At 39.8% G+C, this 22084-nt stretch overlaps 3 protein-coding genes across 4 annotated transcripts in view; all 3 read right to left on the bottom strand.

The window, feature by feature from the left end:
• Window positions 1-1497, bottom strand: part of gkap1 (G kinase anchoring protein 1) — an 8785-nt gene extending 7288 nt beyond the window's left edge. For both annotated transcript variants that reach the window (XM_061729281.1, XM_061729282.1), the window contains exons 1-2: window positions 1420-1497; window positions 783-1042 (exon numbers count right to left, since the gene is read on the bottom strand). In XM_061729281.1, coding sequence (XP_061585265.1) covers window positions 783-1028 — 246 coding nt within the window. In that variant the 5' untranslated portion in view covers window positions 1029-1042; window positions 1420-1497. The remainder of the gene's footprint in view (window positions 1-782; window positions 1043-1419) is intronic.
• A 1015-nt stretch (window positions 1498-2512) lies between these two features.
• LOC133451083 (kinesin-like protein KIF27) lies at window positions 2513-12482 on the bottom strand. The gene is made up of 16 exons (XM_061730022.1): window positions 12185-12482; window positions 10421-10621; window positions 9095-10095; window positions 8577-8684; window positions 8285-8461; window positions 7921-8114; window positions 7336-7439; window positions 7084-7212; window positions 6683-6897; window positions 5451-5504; window positions 5127-5297; window positions 4789-4995; window positions 4429-4656; window positions 3819-4017; window positions 3451-3706; window positions 2513-3339 (listed from the first exon to the last, which is right to left on the bottom strand). The coding sequence occupies exons 1-16, from the start codon at window positions 12480-12482 to the stop codon at window positions 2991-2993; spliced, it is 3891 nt and encodes a 1296-aa protein (XP_061586006.1). The 3' UTR covers window positions 2513-2990.
• Window positions 12483-14309: 1827 nt separating this feature from the next.
• On the bottom strand, window positions 14310-21287 carry qng1 (Q-nucleotide N-glycosylase 1). The gene is made up of 7 exons (XM_061730021.1): window positions 21230-21287; window positions 19279-19493; window positions 18246-18389; window positions 16378-16490; window positions 15893-16036; window positions 14884-15079; window positions 14310-14804 (listed from the first exon to the last, which is right to left on the bottom strand). Exons 2-7 carry the CDS (start codon window positions 19469-19471, stop codon window positions 14575-14577), a joined length of 1020 nt encoding a protein of 339 aa, XP_061586005.1. The 5' UTR covers window positions 19472-19493; window positions 21230-21287; the 3' UTR covers window positions 14310-14574.
• Between the last annotated feature and the right edge of the window lie 797 nt (window positions 21288-22084).

The raw sequence follows: 22084 nt of genomic DNA, 5'->3' as shown, positions 1-22084 counted from the left end.
GAGTCCTTACAAACACCAGGAAACTGGACCACGTTACACCGGTCATGAAATCACTACACTGGCTTCCAGTGAGTCAAAGAATAGAGTTTAAAATCTTACTGCTGGTCTACAAAGCACTGAATGGTCTTGGACCAAAATACATGCTTGATCCGTTAGTTCCTATGAAGCTCCCAGACCCCTGAGGTTCATCTGGATCTGGTTTGTTGTGGTTCCCAAGAACCAGAACCAAGCAAGGTGAGGCAGTTCAGTTATTCTGCTCCTCACCGGTGGAACAAACTTCCTGTAGACCTGAGGTCTGCTCCAACTGTAGATCCTTTAAATCAGGCCTCAAAACATTACTGTTTACTGAAGGTACTCTTAAATTAAACTTACCTGCTGTACTCTGCTGCCCTTACTTTTAACAGCTTGTGTTTTTTATTATTTTAATTCTTTTCTTATCATCTTATTCTTATTTTTTTCAATCGTATTTGTTATTTACTGTCTAATTATGTCTTGCCGCTTTTAATGTCAATGTAAAGCACTTTGAATCACCTTGTGTTGAATTGTGCTATATTAATAAATTTGCCTTGCCTTGCCTAAAAAAAAACCAGAAACTAATGAATGGCTGAGAGCACCTGAGCACCCTCTGCAGTTTCAGTTCCCCGTGAAAAGAAACAAAGAGAAGCACAAAAAAAAAAAAAAAAAAAAAAAAAAAAAAAATCACGCCTCGTTTCACGAAATGAAACTCAGGTCCTCAAACTCAACCACGTACATACGTAAAAACCAAGTGTTTAATGTCTCGCCTCGTTTGCTTCGCTCTGCTGCTGCTCCTTCTTCTTCTTCTTCTTGTCCTTCTTCTTGTCGCCTCCCTGGGCAGCTTTCCCCCCGCCGGCTCCGGCTTTCCCCTGCCGGGGCTTCCCGGAGGAGTGTCCGTGTTTGGACACAGACTTCCCCGTTTCAGAGGCGTCAGAATCCGACCCCGAGTCTATCTGGAGCAGGGCAAACCGGGAAGCTGTGGTGGGGACTGTGATCATTGCAGACGATGCCATAGCTTAACAGAAAACTAGGCAATGAGAAGCACAAATAGACTTGTTATGGTCACTTGAAGCGATAGTGAAGCAAGTTATCCCTTTCTTAGGACCAAAACGTCAACATATCTCAGTCAACAGGTTTATTTGCAAAACGACGGCAACGTGTAGCGGTAATTTTGGTTAAAACCCGGCCAGTAGTGTAGCTCAGTGTCTTGTTTCAGTGAAGCTGCTAACAGTGGTCGCAGTTTAGCATTGCAGAGCAAACAGCTACCTGAGCTAGCCAGGCTCATTAGCTTCACAACAAGTCCAAAAGTTGGGATACATGCACCTCGATAACACCGTCATTAAGTCAGGACTGTGTACTGTGTTAAATGCAAGCGATAGCTTGTGATGAAGAGACAGGACTTACAGTAAAAGTTGGTACAGCACACTTCCACCTGCTCACGAAAGAACTGCTGGGTCGCTACCAGTGAGTACGGAAGCCGCGGTGCACAAATGCAACTACTATTCCGCTTCGCGCTGTCGCTTTAGTTCATTCAGAGCTGCTGTTAATTAACCCAAGAACGTGTTGTCTTTGTTTAGAAATGTATGTTACACAGATCGTATTACGTGTGTCTATTTTTATTTTACAGCTCATTTGTAACAATCTCCTCGAAAATGATTCGGACCTGGCCGTGGTTTGCTCAGTTGTCATGGTGATCTCTCACGTCTTAAGCCATCTCCTGTCTGATCGTCATGACAACATAACATACATCCGCTGAGAAGCAGGCAGTATGATCAGGCATAAAAATGATGGGAAAACTAGAGATAATAATGATGATAATAATAATAATGACACCCCCCCCCCAAAAAAAGAAGAAAAAAAAACTATTCTTGTATTTTTAAATAGTGTCAAGCTCAATTTAAAAATGATTTATATTACTACCAAGAAACAATGCATCATTACTGTTTCTGATAATCGCATTTGATCCCTCTTTGAATAGAATTAGCAAATCCACTTTTCAAAGGGTAGAGAGTAGTGCAATCCACCCAAAATTATAGGGTAATGATGTCAAAACGCTGGTAACCTGAGAAATGACAAGGTCACAGACTGTGAGATGTGCTTCTGATAAATTTGAATACATTTAATCAGTAAAAGATCCAATTTTATACAATTAAATAAATTACATTTATATACGGTAATACAAATAGTTCATACTAGACTTACACACACAAATCTTCAATCAAATATTGAAATAACAAGGGTGAAAATAAATTTAGAGAACGCTAACCATAAGATAAGATATTGTATAAAATGGATAAAAATAATTTCAGAAACATGCCAATTCCCTGTATGAATAAGGCTGTAAATATTATATTACACATTTATCAGAATACTGTTACAGTATAAATCTAGTTTTAAAGTGTTTAGCTATAATAAGAATTTTATAACATTTTCTTATTCAAATTTTACAATCAACATTCCCCAATAATGGAGGGAGACAAATATGACGTGTTAAGTGCTAAGTGCTATCATTTCAAAAATGATAAGTTAACTAATTTCTACTATAAAATTAAATACAAAAACCCATGCAAGTTACTGAAAGTTCCTCCATGTAATGGTTTTTTTCAGGTCATTTCTGTTGAAAATGGTGGTTTCCCTTAATGTAATTTCTAATGATGAATGTATAAACCAGAAGATTTAGTATGGATTGGGTCCCTTGTTTAAGAGATTTTACTCATCTGTTCATATTGTAACATTACATTAGATAATTTAACAGGCACTCTTATGTCCTGAAAGCCACACAAAGTATTTTAACAATGTTGGTATCTTCTAACAAGCACTAGATGAGCATTTTCACAGTTATAAAGCATTCATAACACACAATGTCTTTTGTTTACTGACCATCCAGCTGTAATCTCTTGTTGACACGCTACCAATGGAAAAGTATGTACTACATCTGAGTAACAGTAGCAAATAGGTCTGCAAATAATGCAATATTACCCGTCAGTTTTTCTGAGCACTTCTATAGAGTCTTCCAACACCGACTCTGTGCTGATATCAACAACAGTCCGTTGTCCCCATGTGGCAGAAACAGAGACATGCAGGTCAGCTGGAGGAATCTTTCTGAGCTCTCTGTGACACATATAGACTTCTGAACTTTCTTCTGATTGACCTTTTACACTCTTCCCTTGAAAATGAGTGAGTATCTGATTGTGTTCAGAGAGTGTTGTCTTTTTGAGCGCTTGGGAAGCAGAAGGTGGATACTGCATTTGGTGGGTCTGTCTGCTTGGGGAGAAGTCTCTGTTTGTCTTTGTGTCTCTCTCGGCATATATTTTTGTGTATGTGGTCATTTGTGTCCCCATCTGTACATCCTTTGAATGAGTTTGGTGGGTCTGTCTGCTTGGGGAGAAGTCTCTGTTTGTCTTTGTGTCTCTCTCGGCATATATTTTTGTGTATGTGGTCATTTGTGTCCCCATCTGTACATCCTTTGAATGAGTTTGGGGTTTATTTGCATTTGCTTGTGTCTGGGTATTGTGCATTTGTCTGTTCTTTTGTTTGCATGATGGCTCATTGTCGGGGTGCATGGCATCACTGAGAAGCTCTTTGATTTTCTTTTTGAGTTGCCGGGTGGATGTTTTATAGAAAAACAGCTCTTTTTCCAGATGCTGCAGTCTATCTTGTATTGCTTGTTCTGCCGCTCCAGAATTTCCTTCTAAACACACATATAAATACGTATGTGAGAAAGATAATGTACTGTATATGAAAGTTCAGTTAAAATACCATAGATAGACATAAGATTAAAATGTCTCGTCCAGGTTGCTCACCTTTAAGTTTCTGTAGAAGGAGCTGAATGTTGTTCTGGTGATCTTTGTGTTGCTGGGTGAGCCTACGGTCTGTATCCAGTGCCAGACTCTGCATAGCAGCTTCCATCTTCCTTAGCACTGCCTCTTGCTCCCCAGCATGTAATTCCAGTTCCTCACAGCGCAAACGTAAAAGACGCTCTGCCTCTCGGAGACAAACAACCTGCAGAGAATGACCAAAATAGAGACAAAACACAAGAAATCATTGTTTCAGGACATCTCTATATAGATGCATGGTCTGAATTTTTAGCTCTGTTTAAGTTCATATCTGCAGAACAAAGGACAGGTAAAAGAAGAGGGTAGAAGTTCCCAAAGTGAATCAGTATAATATAGAGCAACCAGGCATCCAAGGGAGTGTATTTAAATTGACAGAGTCTGACAAGTTAAATAAGGGGAGGAAGAATAAAGCTGGTAAAGAAGTATATCCATGTTTTTTTAAGCAAACCAGAATTCACACTGAACAACACTGAATATAAATTGCATCCAGACACATTTAGGACCTATAAAAAGCAAAAGGGAAGCCCTGTATGTTCTAAATGTAAAGATTTAAATGTGTGCATTAATTTTATGTGACCTTGTTGAAATATTTGAGGAGCAGTTTAAAAGCCTCAGGTGGTGAGAGGTCCTTCAGCTTCCTGGTGACATCACAGAGCTGGGCTGGCTCGGTGCTTTGCGACTGGTGCAACAATGAGTTGTTGACTGATAATTGCTGCTGTTTGTTCTTGATAGAGTGGTTTTTAAACTCCAGCGCTGCATCCAGCGCTTCAATCGCTTCCTCAAGCTGGAGAAGGGAATGCTCCTCCTACATAAGAACACAAATAAATCCAAATGTGAACTATACAATGCACAGCAAGACAGTGTAAGGTTTAATGACACTCTGCTAAAACCTTTACAAATATGTACATTGTGCACAGAATTTCCCCATGTTTCCTACCTCCACAGTGAGCACTCTGTTGTCTCTCAGCTGGGCATCTAGAGTGTCTCTTCTCTTCTTAAGCATGCCTCTCTCTTTATCTAGCTCCTCTATGGTAATGCTTCTAGTCTGGCTCAGATTGCTGCTGCTGCTGCTGCTGCTGCTCTGGAGCTGTTCTTCCACAGACTTTAACTGCGTCGACACACGTAGCAGATCTTGATTCAAAGCCTGGAAAGTCATTGATTTCATTTTTTTTTAATTATTATTTGTGTTTAATAAACCATATTCATCTGATGCTAATGTGTCTTCATACTCCTTCATTTTAAATAAATCAAATTCCATAGAAATTGCAGGCCGACCTGACTGGAGCGTAGCATCTTGTTCTCTAGTTTGTTTTTCTGTTGCAGACAGGCCTCCCTGCGCAGAAGCACATCTTCTCTTCTCTTTAGCTCCTCTTCCAGCTCCTGCAGCTCTGCTCTTTTCTGAAGAACCTGCTCCTCCTCTTCCTCCATCCAACTGGTGTCACGCAGCTGCGGTGAGGACATGAAGGTGAACATGTGGGAAATTAAGAAAAGGGAGCAAAGAAAATACGAAAGGGCAAAAGACAAAGTACGAGAGAGATGACGGACAGATGCGAGCAAAAACAAAGTTTAAAAGAATTCCTTAAGAATTTAATATTTTACCATTCTGTTTGACTTTTCTTCTTTACACCCAATTGAGCCTTCAGAACTTTGTTCCTGTAAATAAAAATCAGTATTGATAATACTGTTACACAAGTTTAATAGACTGGCGACCTGTCCAGGGTGAACCCCTGCCTTTCGCCTGAAATGAGCTGGGATAAGTTCCAGCAGACCCCCGTGACCCTGCAAAGTCCAAAGAGATAATCCTTGACTTCAGGAAATGCAAGGCAGACCCGTCTCCTCCCTAGATCAATGGAGTCTTGGTAGAGAGAGCCCACACATTCACCTTCCTGGGTACCACCATCTCCGCAGACCTGTCCTGGTCTGCAAACACCAAAGCTGTCGCAAAGAAGGCTCAACAGCGTCTGCACTTCATGAGAGAGTGCTCAGGAAGAACCACATCAGCCAGAATGAAATTGGGTTTCAGGATGAACACTATCAAGGGATTTAGAATATTGTTTATTATTGTTAATGGATAAACTGACTGTTTGATCAAATATAAGTCACATTTTTTGGGGTATTTTGCTCAACAGTCTAAAAAAGAAAAAAAGAAATTAGCCCAACAGAGGTGGCACATTCACACTTAACCAAAGATCCTCTATACACAAGATAGCGCATTGCCGTTACTGGCAATGGTTTGAAATGGTATCCACTTCCGGTCTCCTAAGTGGGCGTGGCCGCCCCTCTCCCCACATCGTTTTGGAACATACAACACTAGATACAGTACAACTTTCTTCCAAAAAAGGCTTAAATAATAAAAATAACAGTATTATTAACCAAAGAAGCAAGTTTTATATTAGTTTTAAAGTTCATTTTATCCGTTGGGAAAACGATGAGAGCCAAATCTCGCGAGAGTGTGTTGCTCAGACAGAGACAGGTCTCAAACAAAGTTCATTTTCTCCTAATCTGCCGGTCTGAAAATGTCCATTTTGGTGTCAGAATGTTCAGAAGGTTTGTGGCTTTTGAAAAATGGGTCCCATATTTACTTAGGTTACTATGGGGCGAAGGAATTGGTAATAATCTGTGCTCACGTTCACTTTTCCCATAGGACTCAATACTCAGGACCTACTTCCGGTCTCCTAAGGGGGCGTGGCAGTCACGTGACACAGATACAAGAAACAAAACCGTAGTGGGCTGTCTCGGTTTATAGAACGTCTCTGACTTAACTAAGACTGAAGACAATTTTAAATAATTCTTTATAAAAGAATCAAAATAAAAAAATCACTACAACTGACCACGTTTTGGCCGTGCTCTATGTTGTCATCACCAGTGTTTCTCGGCTGGTCCAGGCTGCTCAGAAGCTGTGCTCTCTGCAGTCTCATGTGCTGCAGACTACGGTACGCCTCTGCTCGCACCTGCTGGCTCTGCACGGAAAGTCTCGCCAACACGTCCACTTCTCTGCCATTGCCACTGCGCTTACTGCCCCTGTCCAATGCTTGAGTTTCAGTTTCTGCCAGATAAAAACATACATTTAAAGATGCAAATACTGCTCAGAGTAAGCCATATGTTTTTAGCATATCTTCTCAGTGTCATTCTTCAGTTCCTAATAAAGCCTTGGAAAGCTGCAGGAAGTACATTTTCAAGATTTCATCTCACTGTAAGCACATGAATACTGTAGGCTGCCATGTAAACACACCAGTTCTGTCAAGTTCTTTAATGAGCTCTTCTTTCATCTGCATGTTGACGGACAGATCATGGATCTTTCTCTCAGCAGCTCTTCTTGCCTTATTCATATGGCTTTTCTTGAGTTGGTTTCCTTTAGCATCTGTGAATAAACAGTTACTGGTGATTCGAAATGCAATGCAGTTTATTTTAACATTAAATGTTTTATTAACACCACAGTGAAACAAAATAAAAGAATGAGCGGTGAAGTAGACGCAAAGGGTACCTGTGGTCCACTGAGTCAGCTGTCCTTCCGGGTTTCCAACAAGCGTGTGATCTAATCCTGTGCTTTTCTTACGCTGGCTGGTCCATGTTCGATTCAAGGAACGCCTGAAGTGAAATTGCAATATTTTATTAGGTTGATTAAGATTTGTTTGATTTATATAATTTAAAAAAAATCTAAGCAAGAGATTTCTGATGTGTGCAGTGTAGGGCTTTTCACATATGACTTGCTTTCTCAATTACGTAGCAAAAAGCACTGAAAAACACTGAGAGGCACATTGACTATTGGAAAGAAAGTGGTTAGTGGTAACTGGGTCAGGCTTTCCAGATGTGGAACATTAGCTGACTGCTGTTACCTGCTCTACGCTAACATGGGCTCAGTCTGACATTAGCTCTACTAGCCAATAGGGACCTGACCGGAAACTTATATCTTAACTTGAAAAAAAGAACATTTGTGCATCATTAATATCTAATAAAATAATTGACTCCTTTTTCATTTTACGTTATAGTTTGTTAACAAACCTGAGACAGAAGCAATGGCAATAAGACAAGGAAACAGGCATCCAGGTTGTTTTATGTAAGCTCTCACCTAAATCCCTTTCTTTCATTAAAACTTTCATTCTCTTCCTCTTCTTCCTCTTCTTGACTCGTGTCTTTGCACTCGGCCTGTTGTTTAATGAATGGGCAGTCTTTTTCTTCGATCTCAGCCAGCAGGAGGCGACCACGCATTTTGAAAGCAGCCATCACTCTCTCCAGTGAGTACGCTGGTGGACTGGAGTGAATCTACAGACACATGGACATTCGGACAAAAAATATACAAAGAAATGAACAACAGTATGGAAACGTGCATGAATGCATGGAGCAACCATGTTTGTAATTAGGACAAAGTAGCGCAATAAATAAAACAGAAACAGCTGCACACCCACACAGAAACAAATAGCACAGCTACCTACCTTCCTGGCAGGCCGGCGTACACAGCTGTAGCCCGTCAGAGGAACACTGTGGGGTCGTTTCCCCTTGAATCCAGAAGCCTCAACATCCACACTTGGTCCTGAGTTTGCCCCATGAAAGGTCAAGAGCTTGCTGCGAAGGCGATCAATCAGAATCTGCTGATCCACTAGTTGTTCTGCCTGAGCATTCACACAGAAATACAATACAATGCAAATGGTTTCAAATGGCAAATGCAACTCTAAAACAGAAGCCATTTAATTCAAGTTTTACTGCACCAACTCTTCTGCACCCAACCTGTATTCGACTTCGCTCCTTTGCTTCCTCAAAATCTTTAAGGTGGATGCTTCTCTCTTGAAGAAGTTTCTTGACTTCATCTTGTAGCCTTTTCAATTCTGCATCTTTCTGTTGAAAAAGGTGCTCTTTTATTGATAAGTGAGACATGAAGCACATGAAACAGGCACACAAGCATTTTTGTTCAAAAAAGTATCTGATCCAGTGTGTATTGTTTTTGCATCCTGTTCTTATATCTCTGCTTTTCTTGGATTAGTACATTTTCCAATATAGATTTTGATATAATAATAATGGAAATCTAAGGATTAGCTTGTCATCTCAAAGGCTTATTCCACACTACAAAAACAATGCTTACAGTAGCATGTTTATATAATGGACAATATAGTATCAATTAAAAATTATCTTGGAACAACAACAGGTCTATTCCAGTCCAGTTTATCCATTTGTTCATTGTTTTCCCCACCACTTGCTGGATAACACAATAATTTGAGACTCACCCCACTACTACTTTTTATTATTACCTGGCATTTGTGAACTTTGCTGAATTTTGAAATGTTTGCATGGGGAGGTCGGTCTCTTTGCCCCTCTGCAAAGTCTGTCTTATCAGTCTCACTTGACAGACAGACAGCTGTCAGTCTCTCATGCCAATCTTTCACTTGCTGCCTAAATAAAAGATTTGGTAACAGGCCAGAGATATCTGAAAGCAGACCTGCAGCTTCCTTTGCCAAGAGGCAGTACTGCCACATTTCCCCTTGGTTCACTTTCTTAGCCGGTTTAGATATCTGAATCTCACTGGACTGTTTTAAGCGAGATTCCTCTCCAACTCTAGCTCCCGTCTTCTCCATTTCCATCTCTGTGTCCTTCTCTTTGTCTTTGAGGAGCTCTCTCAATGTCTCTGCCTCATACTCCAGCTCCCTTATTCGAGCCTCATTGGGGTGCCAGGTTGTAGGGAAGCCTTTAACTTCTGTGTGAGGGTTGATTGCTCCTGGACAGTTGCGGATGTGACAAGCCTTAGAAGCAAACTGGAGGACGTTCAGAGTCTCAGCATCAAAGTGGTGGGAGGGGCTTACACACGCCACCATCAGGGTATGGGCGGCTCCCCCCAGTGAGTCACGAAGAAGACGGGTGATCTTGGCATCACGGTATGGTATATGCGTACTGCCGAGGTTTTTACCACGCCGGATTCGAGCAGGGTCTGAGAGGGCACGAATAACTTTACCGAGTGCAAGCAGGCCCGTGTTGATATGAGCAGACTCTTTAAGTCGTGTACCGGTGTTTCCAGTTTTTCGAGCATGCTCTGAACCAGCTAGGTCGACCAGACAGAGTTTGGAAGATTGGGCAGGCTTTAAGGAGTCGTTGCTCTGGCAACAGATGTTGACCTGAAGGGTGAGGATGGTGTGAGAACGACTTGAGTGTTCGTTCATCTCTGTAGCATTAGTGTGGCGCAGAGCATTTCCCATCTCTATAAGACTTAGCAGCTCCTCTCCTGATGTAACAACTATTTCTTTGGCTCCCACCACAACTGAAAAAGACAACACACAACAAAAAAAGAATGCTATTCAATCAATGAATCAATTAACATCCCCATCCATTACAGAGAAACCTGTATTACAAAAGTAAGGCTCCAAACCGGATGGGGGTATTAGTTGAGTGAGAAAGGTCTAATTAGTATCTAAAAACATATGATGCTTGACTGAAAGTCCCCCAAATTAATGGAAGAGAAATTCACTTTTACAGCACTGTATAACTAGGACAACTTTTAAGAATTAACAAGAGTAAATAACATGATGTCATTTGTACTCTAAAGCTAAACATATTTTGTCACATCAAAAATACCCTTCCATTACCTGTGTTTCCTCTTTCATCATCTCTGATATGAAGCTCTTTGGGATTGGTGTTCAGCTCCAACAGGTCTCTTAGCTCCTCTTTGTACAGCTCAATATAGGAGACCCTCACTTTGGCCTCCACACCATCATTGTTCTTACTCCTCTCCGCCAACAGCACGAACACATCCTGTCCAACACGGTCAATAATTCCCCCCTCTTCATCTGGAGATGATATTACATCATGAGTAGCTATTAGGTTATTAAGCAGCAGTGAAGATCTATCACTGTTCTCTGCGGATCTGACTCTTTCCAAAACAAATTTAAACAAAGTTATTGTAACCAGGACATTGAAAATAAAAAAATGTGTGATTTTGTTAGTTAATAAATTAGTATCCTTATTTTTTTCTGTATTATCATTTCACCATCATTAGGGGCCTCTCTGGGCCCCTAGCACATGTGTGCCAACCTACTGTTAGGATTTTATGAAAATGCTAAGTATGAGGGTTCTCTTCTATAAGATTGTACACTGATGGTTGCTCTCAGCGCAGAACCACCTCCTGTTTTTATGACCAGACTGATTAGCTGAGTTATTCTTTAGGTGAGGACGGTGAAGAGGAACGGATGTTTAAGATTGATGGTCCCCTCCAGTTTTTCTCTGGGTTTTGGTTGTCGTAAATCTTTGCTGGGTTGGCATGTCAGATTAGAGATAGACAACAGAAGATATATAGCTGAAAGTGTGACATGTTTAAGTTTCTTTCCCTGCAGTTGGCCTCCCAGATAAGGTTCAACATCTGCTCCTGTAACGTACAAAACACCCCCTTTTTCAGTATAAATATGACTGGATTGATGACGTCAGGGTGCATTTCTCTCCTCCCTATGTGGTTTGAGAAAAGTGTACCTCTGGCTGGAAAACATTGTGCATGATATAATAAAGCTTGTATTAACGTTTGATTCTGTTCACTGGTTTTCTTATGGTGCACCAGACAAACAAACATGAGGATCTTTAAGTTAATAAATTAGTGTCCTTATTCTTTTCTGTATTATCATTTCACCATCATTAGGGTCCTCTCTGGGCCCCTCAATCATGGGCCCCTACACTGAAAAAAATAAATCTAAGCGCATGTAAATATAACATATTTAAATGTGCGATATTAACAATTAAAAATGAAGTTTGTTGTTTTACATGAATACATCTAGTTTTGAACTTAATCAGCATTTGTTCAAAAAACAAGACATTGTGCATATTTTCCTTAACAAGCAATATTTATGTAATCCCAGGCAATCCTTTCATTTACACACAAAACAACAAGCAATGATCTTGTCGTATTTACTTTTCCTTTAACAATTTTAATCTATTGGACAGATTGACCAGACGTTTAGATGAAACATGCTTTATTTGTTTAAGTAGAACAACCACAGTAAAAAATATCTTGCTTGATCTACTTTAAAAAAATGAAGACAACTTTTTCGCATGAGATTTTTATGTAGATCAAGAAAGACTAATCTTTGTATAAACTACTTAATTTTTAGTATGTACAAAATTCAAGTAAAAGTCAACTTAATTTTGATAAAGTAAACAATTAAGTTGACTGTACTTGCAAAATGTATTATTTACATACAAAAAATTAAGTAGTTTATACAAAGACTAGTCTTTCTTGATCTACATAATAATCTCATGCAAAAAGTTGACTTATTTTTTTTAAGTAGATCAAGCACAATATTTGTATCAGTCATGGATGTATTATTTAAAATAGTATCAGTGTAGCACGTGTGTGCGCCACCTACCTTGGTTTCCCCCTCCGAGCGTGTACGTCTTGCCGGAGCCTGTCTGTCCGTAACAGAACACGGTTGCATTGCACCCGTGGACCAGGTACTGGACCAGGGGCCGGACGGAGACCTCGTACACCTCATCCTGGTCGCTGCTGGGTCCAAACGCGTGGTCGAATGAGAAGAGGCGGTCGGAGCCGAACAGCACCTGCGCGGAGCCCGGCACCACCCGCACACACACCTGGTGTCGGTGCAGCACCTCCCTGGCCAGCAGGGGGCGGATGCGGACCGCCACCCGCACCCGCACCTCGGCCATCAATATGACACACCGACGAGTTTCACTCAAGCAGCTGATTACTGAGCTCTGGTAGAATGCTGGGATAGTTTTCTGTGTTAAAATGTTGGACAGTTAATTAAGTAATATTCTCTTAACAAATACAAACCGTAAACGTAAGGATATGTGCATGTTCTGCCATCGTCGTCAGTTATCAGGTTGTTTGTTAACTTCGCCCCATCACGTCTGTTGTCGCTAGGTGGTTGCCCGGGAAACCGCCGCCGAGGAGAACAGGAAGTGGTATTTAAGAAGAGGGGAAACAGCGCCCCCTGCCGAGCACGACGGGGAACTGATTCAGAAGTGAAGCTTATTAATACGGGTTTCTGCAATAATTGGCATTTAAGTGAAATCTGATTTTTATGATTAACTCTGATATTAAACCTGATAAAAACGGTATTTTTAGAGATCGTGATGAAATAAAACTGATATTTCAGGATTGAAATATGTAAAATTACATGATTCAAATCTCACCAATTTCATTTACCTGAGTCCATCCATCCATCCATTTTCTATACCCGCTTTATCCTTTGCAGGGTCACGGGCAGTACTCGAGATGAGGGGGGATGAGGGGGGATGAGGGGGGATGGCATCACCCCTGGAATAAAAACGATAAAAATCACCCCCCCTGTAAAACTGCCATCCCCCCTTTCCATCCCTTATGTCATTTCATCAATGAATGTGGTATTACTGCTATTTCAACATTTAGAGTCATCACCAGAAAAATAACACCAGAAAAATGTGACAATTTTCACCTGTTTCAAGTAAATTTTCACTTGAAATAAGTAGGAAAATCTGCCAGTGGGATATTGATTTATCTTCTTATTACAAGCAAAAAAATCTTCTACTTATTTCAAGTGAAAATCTACTTGAAACAGGTGAAAATTGTTTTTTCCAGTGATGAGTCTTGTTTTAAGTGTAATGAGATTTTTTTTACTAAAATGAGACATTTTAACTAGAAATAAGACAAATATTCTTGTTAAGATTTTGAGTTTTTGCAGTGATCCATTTTACTGTGAAGGGCAGAGGCATATTGATAAGTTCAGAAAACTGTTTTTTTTTGTGTGTTTTCATGTATTTGATGTAAGCCCAGTGGATATTTAAAGCTTACAGAAGGCTGCATTTAACTGCTGCTATGTCATTCCTGCAGTATTTTTGCAGGTGTTTTGGTCAGTTCTATTATTTGTAATATATTATATTATTTGTAATCAGCACAAATGATCTGTACCCATATGATAAAATCCACCATCCCCCCTGATTTTTTTTTACAACTCGAGCACTGGTCACGGGGGTCTGCTGGAGCCTATCCTGGTTCAACAGTAGAGGTTCACCCTGGACAGGTTGCCAGTCATCGCAGGGCCACACATAAACAAACAACCGTACCCATTTACACTTAAAGGCAATTTAGTCATCAATCTACCTTATTATAAGCATGTTTTTGAACTGTGCAAGGATGTTCGAGTACCGAAAGAAAACCCACAAAAGCATGAGGGAAACATGCAAATTCAACACAGAAAGACTCCTGCCAAATCTGGGAGTCGAACCAGGGACCCTTCTTGCTGTGAAGCAACAGTACTAAACAATAAAACACTGTGCTGCATCATTATTTGAGTGATGGTAAAAAATAATTTAACTTAAATTTGTTATACTCAAGTTAATGCTTTATTAATGTTGCAAAAACATGCAGGAGCTCTTTCAGTAGCTGCCCCAGTTTAAATATGTACTGAATATTAAGATACTATTGCTATTATACTACTTAAGCAATCACTTAAAAGTAAAAACATGCATCCTCTGACAAAAATAGCTTTGTGTTGATTGATTAGTTTTATTCTTTACAGCATGAGTCATAATACAGCATACATAGTAAACCACATTATGATTACTTACAATAAAATGGTTCGTTAGAAAGCTCCATATTATGTACAATAAACATTATAATTAACTTTACTGTGACAACAGTTTTATACTTCTTACAACTACGTTATAGTCATAGAGAAGCCTGTTTGTACAGAATCCAGTATCAAGGCTGCAAAGTGCAAGGTGCAGCCAACTGTAGGCATGCCAGTCAACTAGCTTATCAGTAGTAAATGCAGCGTGTGTGATGTATGGGAATGTGGGCCATCTCTTTGTGGTGCTGCTTTGCATAAGGCCACAAGTAGAAGTCGATGATTGTGGAGTTCACACTGCAGGCCTGTCCATCTCTCTCCTGCACCAGCTTCCGAAGATGTTCTTTGATCAGCTCCACTGACCAAATCGAACAACCTCGGATCTCAACCTCTCTGCGGTCTCCTGAACACAGCAGTTCTCCTGAGAGATTATATCCAATGTTATTTAAACTGTTTATATGTCAAGACTGTAGAAACACAAGCATGCACTTCTGTCTCACCGTTCTTCAATGCTTGCATTAGTGTGTCAGAGTATCTCATCACTCCTAGGTAGACAAGAGCCTGAGGAACCCTGTAGTCTGCAAACATGGTGAGCCAGTCCATGTTAATGATGTTTCTCTGTCCTCTGGCCTCCATGACAGCCCAGAAATCTGCCACCAGGATCTGAGCTCGCTTGAAGAATGAAATTATTTTCCCCTAAAACAAACAGGAGAGAAAACAAATGTTCTTAAATCCTTATTATTTACTACATGATGGATGATATTAAACAACGCCTTTTTGAAGAATGTCCTTCCTCTGTTCAAATGGTATTTATTTTGCCAAATTGAGTATTTGAATTGAACTTGTACAGCCCGCCACTTGCTATAAATGTACAATCGTTATATGTTATATGTATACTTGTGCTCCATACAATGTGATCATGGTCGTGAGTTAAATAAATGATAATGATGACAAACAGAATATGCAGATACTGATGTCATGACCAAGCAAGCACTTTCCTCTTTCAATTATTGTAGATAATGCAGAAAGTATTGGACATTTTCCACACTCTCTTTGGCCAGAAGGTGGAACCCACATCACACTTTATCGAAGGTTCTCCAACCGCACAAGTTTCAGATCCAAGCACTTTTTTATGTGCTTTTAGTAGCTTTAATATATTTACCTTAAGAAATGTTTAAAAGTGTTTACACAGTTGTAATCGAAATATGACTTTCTTTCTGCTAAATTAAAACAATAAACTATTACCCCAAAATACTTAAAAGTTCCAATACGATGTTTGCTGATGGCTATATATTTAGTTACAATTTATGATTAATTAAGTCTCTAAAACATAGTAAATGACACACCCAATGCCTTGACTGTAGCAGCTCATCAACAACATGACTTTTCTTAAAAACATGAATAAATGCACTGATTATAGTCTAAGTCTTCAAAAAAAAACCCCATCTTTGCACAATTCCAAAAACAATTTCTTCCATTATTTTTAAAGTGGGCTCTGTGAAATCTAACCTCATAAGTGGCTTCGTCCCTGTAGGACGGGATCTTCTCCACAATGAGCTCGACCATCTTCTGGGCGTCGTTCCCAGCTTGACTAATAAAACTCTGGAAAGTTCCACCATATTCCAGCAGCACGCGGCCACCTTCTGTCAACGCCTTGTTGGAAAGATTCAGCATATGATGGGTTAAATTCAACAACTGTGATGAGTTCAAGGGGAAGTACAGTACAACATCTCTGCTTAAGAAGGGAATGTTTTCTTCAAATAATATGAAAAACATTTAGTAAGATGTTAAAACCTACAGTTCAATAAAAAAGTCAATCTATCAAGGGATGTGCTATTTAATTAATTCAAATCCTGCCACAAGTGTGTGGCACTTCTGTATATATTTCATGATGTGTTAACACATTATTCTTCGAATCAAAGCGTTGTTTAAAAGTCATTGACTTCTTCCTCAGGGTGAGGGCGGTTATTATATTATCATGGTGATGTCAGAACCTGGTGACGCTCCTGAAGCATCGGCATGGGTGTTTCATTGTCTGATCGTAGCACATGTCCCAGCTCCTCCAGACTCATCTGAGAGAAGTACTTTGCATCAGTAATGGGTATACCTGTGGAGAGTGGGGAAGAAAGCAGCTGGAGGGATTTATCTTTAGAAAGGTACTAATGTAGAAGTGGAGGAGTTTCAACAACACTAAGTTATGAAGCTATGATGTCCTGTAATGACAAGAATATAGCTCCATGGTAACCATCATCACAAGAGACTCAACAGTTAAGACTCATTCTGATCCCATGCTGTCAACCATTGAAATCCACGCTTTGGAGCAAGGCTACCAGGGATTTTCTGAGAGTCTCTTGTAATGACAAAGGGCCAGTCCCAATACACCCCCTAGCCCTACTTTTCAGCCCTACCCCTACATTTTGCGCGTTCCCGTGAGGGTAGTGGTGTCCCAATTCCTCTTTGCATGTAGGGGTAGTGCACATATCGAGGGCTAGGGGGTATGAATCTAGTCCTTCAGAGCCAGGGTTTTCAGATGCTGACTTCGCGACCTAGGGCCTGAGAAAATTTCCCAGAATGCTTTACGTCCTCATTTGCAGACTGAATAAAAAAAAAAAACATGGCGGACATTTCTTATTTTTTAGTGAATAAAATCAATATTTTGAGTTAGTTTCTGCATAAAAATGCGTTTTGATTACATTTCTAGCGAGAAATATACATTTTACTTTCATAATATTCACTCAGTGGATGTACATAATCACTCGCTTGCCCGTTGTTGCAAAGATCTCGCCAGAATAAAGGCTGATTTATGGTTCCGCGTTACACCAACGCAGAGCCTACGGCATAGGTTACGCGGCGACGCACGCCGTACGCCGTACCCTACACCGTACCCTACGTCGTAGGCTCTGCGTCGATTTAACGCGGAACCATAAATCAGCTCCCGAGCCGGCAGGCTGTTCTCATCCCGAAAACATCAGATCAAATTTCTTAACAGCCGTTATTTGGATAAACTGAGCCCAGGTTGGGGATCTTAACGGTTACTTTTACGCCTGAAAAAATATTAAAACTTAATAAAGTGGCATATTAACAGCGCTACAGCGGAAATTAAAACAGCTTTTATCTCTCGGCTTCCTGATATGGTGTGACGTATGTGCAAACGTAACTACGCAGTAGCTTACGTACCCGAACGTGACCACGCAGTGACGTGGCGAGTGGTGTCCCAATCCCTAGGGAAGATTACAAGGGCCCTAAGGCCCTGTGGCTTCATTTTTAGGGTTAGTGGTAGTGAGTGAGGGTTAGTGGTAGAAAGTAGGGGGTGTATTGGGATTGGCCCAAAGTCTAAGCAACCACACATTGAGCAATACTCTATATGAGACAATTGTTTTGTATCCAGTCATTCATGCAAATTATAAATTATGCTAAGGCACAGGCTAACAAGTTTAACCAGCAATCCAAGCTCAAATATAGAGCAAATACACAATAACAGGTTAGAGTAAAACTATCCAGAATTGAGAAAGAAAAGGAAACACCAAATCATACATGTTTCTTTTCTCTAAAGACTAAGCCCCCCTAGAAGTACTAAGTTCATGAAAAATAGCAAAGATATGGCGTTCTGGTATTTTCCAATCACCTGGACTGGATCTGTGCAACTCTGATAAACTTTGCAAAATGTCCCACCACGTACAGCATATAATCCTTAATGCAAGAGTGTACCAGGGAATCAGGTGAAATGTGCTTCCGGTGCATCAGCATAACTTTGTAAACAGTTCATATCATCTCCAACCAATTCAGAATGCCCCCCTAGTCATTATTAAATTACAGTGAACAAAATATGATATATTTTAGTTATATGCTGAAGCGCTCTCACCTTCCTCCATCGCCCTGGTGATGGAAGCACACAGGGTCATGTAACCCATGTGTGTTCTGCCTTTATAAGTCACTTCACATTGTTGAGTCTCTTTCTCTGGCCAAAAAGAGAAGTTCATTGTGTCCACCACAAACACCCAGTTCACTGCCTGCAGTGGAATATGCAAATAATTAAGAATGATCATTCACACAGGAGGAACATTAATCTTGGCAGTGGAAAAATAAACAAGTAATAACAATAAGAATAATATAACAATGGCCAAAAAAAGGATTTAAAAGGTTTCTCTAATCTAAAGGAAGAATCTCAAAAGAAGCTCCCTTTAATCAATCAATAAAACGTGATGCCTGAATGCTTTACTGAAACATTTCAAACACCTTTCAAGCCATAGGGTATCAGGGTATTGCAGTTCACATGCTTAGAACGCACCAGAGATTTGACTAGGTTTAACTAAAACTACAACTTGTGATTTTCACTGTTAATATCTAATGTGGTAAATTATGTTTTTTTCCCTTATAGATCATTTGAATGTCAGAAAAGAGAGAAAAAAAAGCTCATCACTGTATACTGAAGCAAAAGATAACATCTTTGAATATCCGAGTTTGTAAAGATTTCCAGTGTATAACAAACCAGAAAGAAGAAATTACAAATATTCTCACAGGTTTAATTATTGGCATTACTGCTTTATAAATTAATTTTGCTTTGAAATGTTTATGCTTTACAAGTCAATCGGCAGGCAGTAATTTGTTTCTAAGATCCATAAGCCACGGGTTATCTATGTACAATATCTGAAAAGTAAATATCCAACCTGGATGAAATAACATCAATTTTAAAACATGTATAATGCCTTTTTGTAACCTTGCCCATATTCTTAACCAGGATCACAATTCAACTAAATACTCAATTTGGATTGGATTTGGATGTATTACTTCAATTTCCTTATTTCCCATAGAAAAGAAACTCATATGTAGTTCACTACTTCTGAATGCTGTGAAAAATAATTCATCCCACAAAGTGACCCTTGGTGCTTAGAAACTCCCCTGGTCAGACGTGGGTGCTGGGGCCAATGGATTTGACACCTTCCAGTAATCGGCCGTCAGAGCTTCGGTGTGTCGGAGACTGTAGAGCATCTCTGCCACCTTCTGCACTCCTGTGTCCTCCACAAAAACATCTCCACTTTGCTCTGCTATAAACCGCCCAGATTCTCTGGGAAGCAGAGGTGTCTCCATGATGGGTGAAGCAGAAACACAACTGAAAAAACACACGAGGCAAAACAAAAATTGACAAATATCAAAACATTCTCCAGCAAAAAAAAAACAACATAAAACTGAAAAACGTGGCCCTAGGGAATTAAGCCAGATAATAAATATGGGTCCTAGAAAAAATGCATTGTTCCCTAAGTAAGCATACTGAAGACTGGTGTATGCACTTAAGAAGAAGCTTCTTGGATTCTGCCTGGTGAGTTTACAAAGATTACAAATCTGTATACTATGTATGATATGATATGTGAAATTAGAACAAAATGGTAATATGGCTTCAGAGATGTAAAAGACAGGCAATTTGACTCAATCATTACCAAAATGTTTAGGAAAAATGATCTTGATTGATAAACGTTCCAAATTATATTGAATTGACCACAATGAGACTAAAAAAAAAAAAAAAGATGTATAATGACCAGAATTACACTCCAATTACACTACAACTACAAATTTAATCAACCAGAAGTTTTATATGTGAAAAAGTAATTGAACAAAATGACATGGTCCTTGTAAAAAAAATTACACTGCAATACAAATTGCAGCATTTGATTTATTTGTTTAGCAAAAACTAACCCAAAGTTCATAAGCAGTTTGTAAAAAAACTAAGCACATACCATAATTCAATAACCTGGAGAGCAGAAATAAATTTAAGTACTTGTTTCCGATAGGACGTGATCATATTTTCCTCATCCTTTGAGTCTGTTCAGGACAAATGATACGACGTACTGTAATATCTTTGGGAGTATTTATGCAGTTGTTAGACCTGGAAAGTCCATTTATTTTTTTTGTCTTTCACTAATAGGCCTACCTCACATTTGAATTTAAAGTGGGTGGGCAACAGGGTTTCTTTAAAACAAAAAAACAGGTTAAATGAGTTTTTGAGACCTAACCTTAACTTCCACCGAGATTACTTAAATTGATAATAAACCTCAGTAGGTTAACCTACCGGTAAGCACATTTATGAGTTATTCTGATTTTGTTCCTAAGAACTGGACAGCGCACAAACCTAAAGGTCCACTCCACCGAAGCATGTGGGATCAACTACATTGATCAGACCTGTAGAAGATAACTGTATATATACACTAAAATGTAGAGCTATGTTTGTGTTTTGGTGAAACGAATAATGCCGCGTTCCATTTGTCCTCGGAAGTGGGAATTTCCCAGTTCCCAGTCGGATTTTTCAACTGGAACGCCCCTCGAAGTGGGATTTCCCACTGGGAAAGTGGGAGAGTCTTCACCACCCCCGAGTTCACATTCCAAGATGGCTGCCCCGGTTGTAAACAGTAGAAGAGAGCTCTGTATTTCGTAGCACTTCTTTCTAGTTTTGGTCACACTAGATCAGTCATATACAAGTATTGTTCAGCATATATATGCTGCTATAGTGTACTTCACATTTTTCATGTGGTATATGCGAACTACAAACTTGTTTTCCGACTTTGTAACTGGAACGCTGATAACTCGTCTGTGACATCATTCCCAGAACCGAGTTCCGACTTCCGAGGTAAATGAAACGCAGCATAACCCCTAATAATGGTTAAGTCACGTGGTTGTTAACGTCAGTACGTTTGAGCGAAAGGGAGAAAACTGAACGGGCAAAGTGCAGCAACTAAACATGTGCGCTTGTATACCCAGTTACTTTTTTTGTATTGGGATCATTACTTGCAGCTATGCACTTCTTGGCTTCCGCACTTACCAATTATATATTATTTTTGTTTAATATCAACTTACTTGAGTTGCAAAGGAACACCAGCAAACTCGTGCTGTTTCCGCTCCCTGCTCTTCAGCCTGGCCCTGGACCAAAGCAGTGGATAAATGTTTAATTATCCACTGCTCTGGCCTGGACCAATCAGCGGCCCCGCCTGCTCATCTCATCACAGTGCGACACCAGAGGAGGCAGCGCCTCTGCATCGGTTCTTAAGGCTGATTTATGGTCCGCGTTTAAACGACGCAGAGCATACGGCGGCGACGCGTACCCTACGCCGTAGGCTCTGCGTCGATTTAACGCGGAACCATAATTCAGGCTTTATCGTTGTTATAATATAGATCTGCTTTGAGCTTTTCTGCACTTTCCACCTGGAACTCATTACAAAACACTCTAAAAATTAATTCACTAGTGTCTTTTGGTCATTTTAAATCTCTGATCTTAAATCTTTTAAGCACTGCTTGTATCTGTTTTAATTGATTTTATTGTTACATTATGTATTAATTGTAACTTCATATTTGTTTAATTGACTGCTCTTTTGTTGTTCTATTTTTGTCTTTTTTACTTTTGTATTGCTCGACGTCATTGTAAATGAGGGCTCGCCCTCAATGATTTTCGAGTTTAAATAAAGATATATATATATAAAGTGGGATCAAAGCCAGAGGCTGGAGTTCCAACAAATTTCCAATTTGCATTGGTTTTTTTTACTGTTCTTTATTCATCTATGACCGGATGAGCAACTACTCTTTTCCTCAATTTGAACCTAAAATCCCTTCATCCATTCATTTTCAGTGCTAATGATTCCTGGTCCTAGAGGGACAGACTCTGGACTTGCCAGCAGTCCATCACGTTTAGCTATTAAAACAAGCTAATTTTGTATC

Source organism: Cololabis saira, chromosome 9 (assembly GCF_033807715.1).
Source record: "Cololabis saira isolate AMF1-May2022 chromosome 9, fColSai1.1, whole genome shotgun sequence".
In the NCBI taxonomy this organism is placed as follows: Eukaryota; Metazoa; Chordata; class Actinopteri; order Beloniformes; family Belonidae; genus Cololabis; species Cololabis saira.
This window is presented reverse-complemented; position numbering and strand designations above follow the sequence as displayed.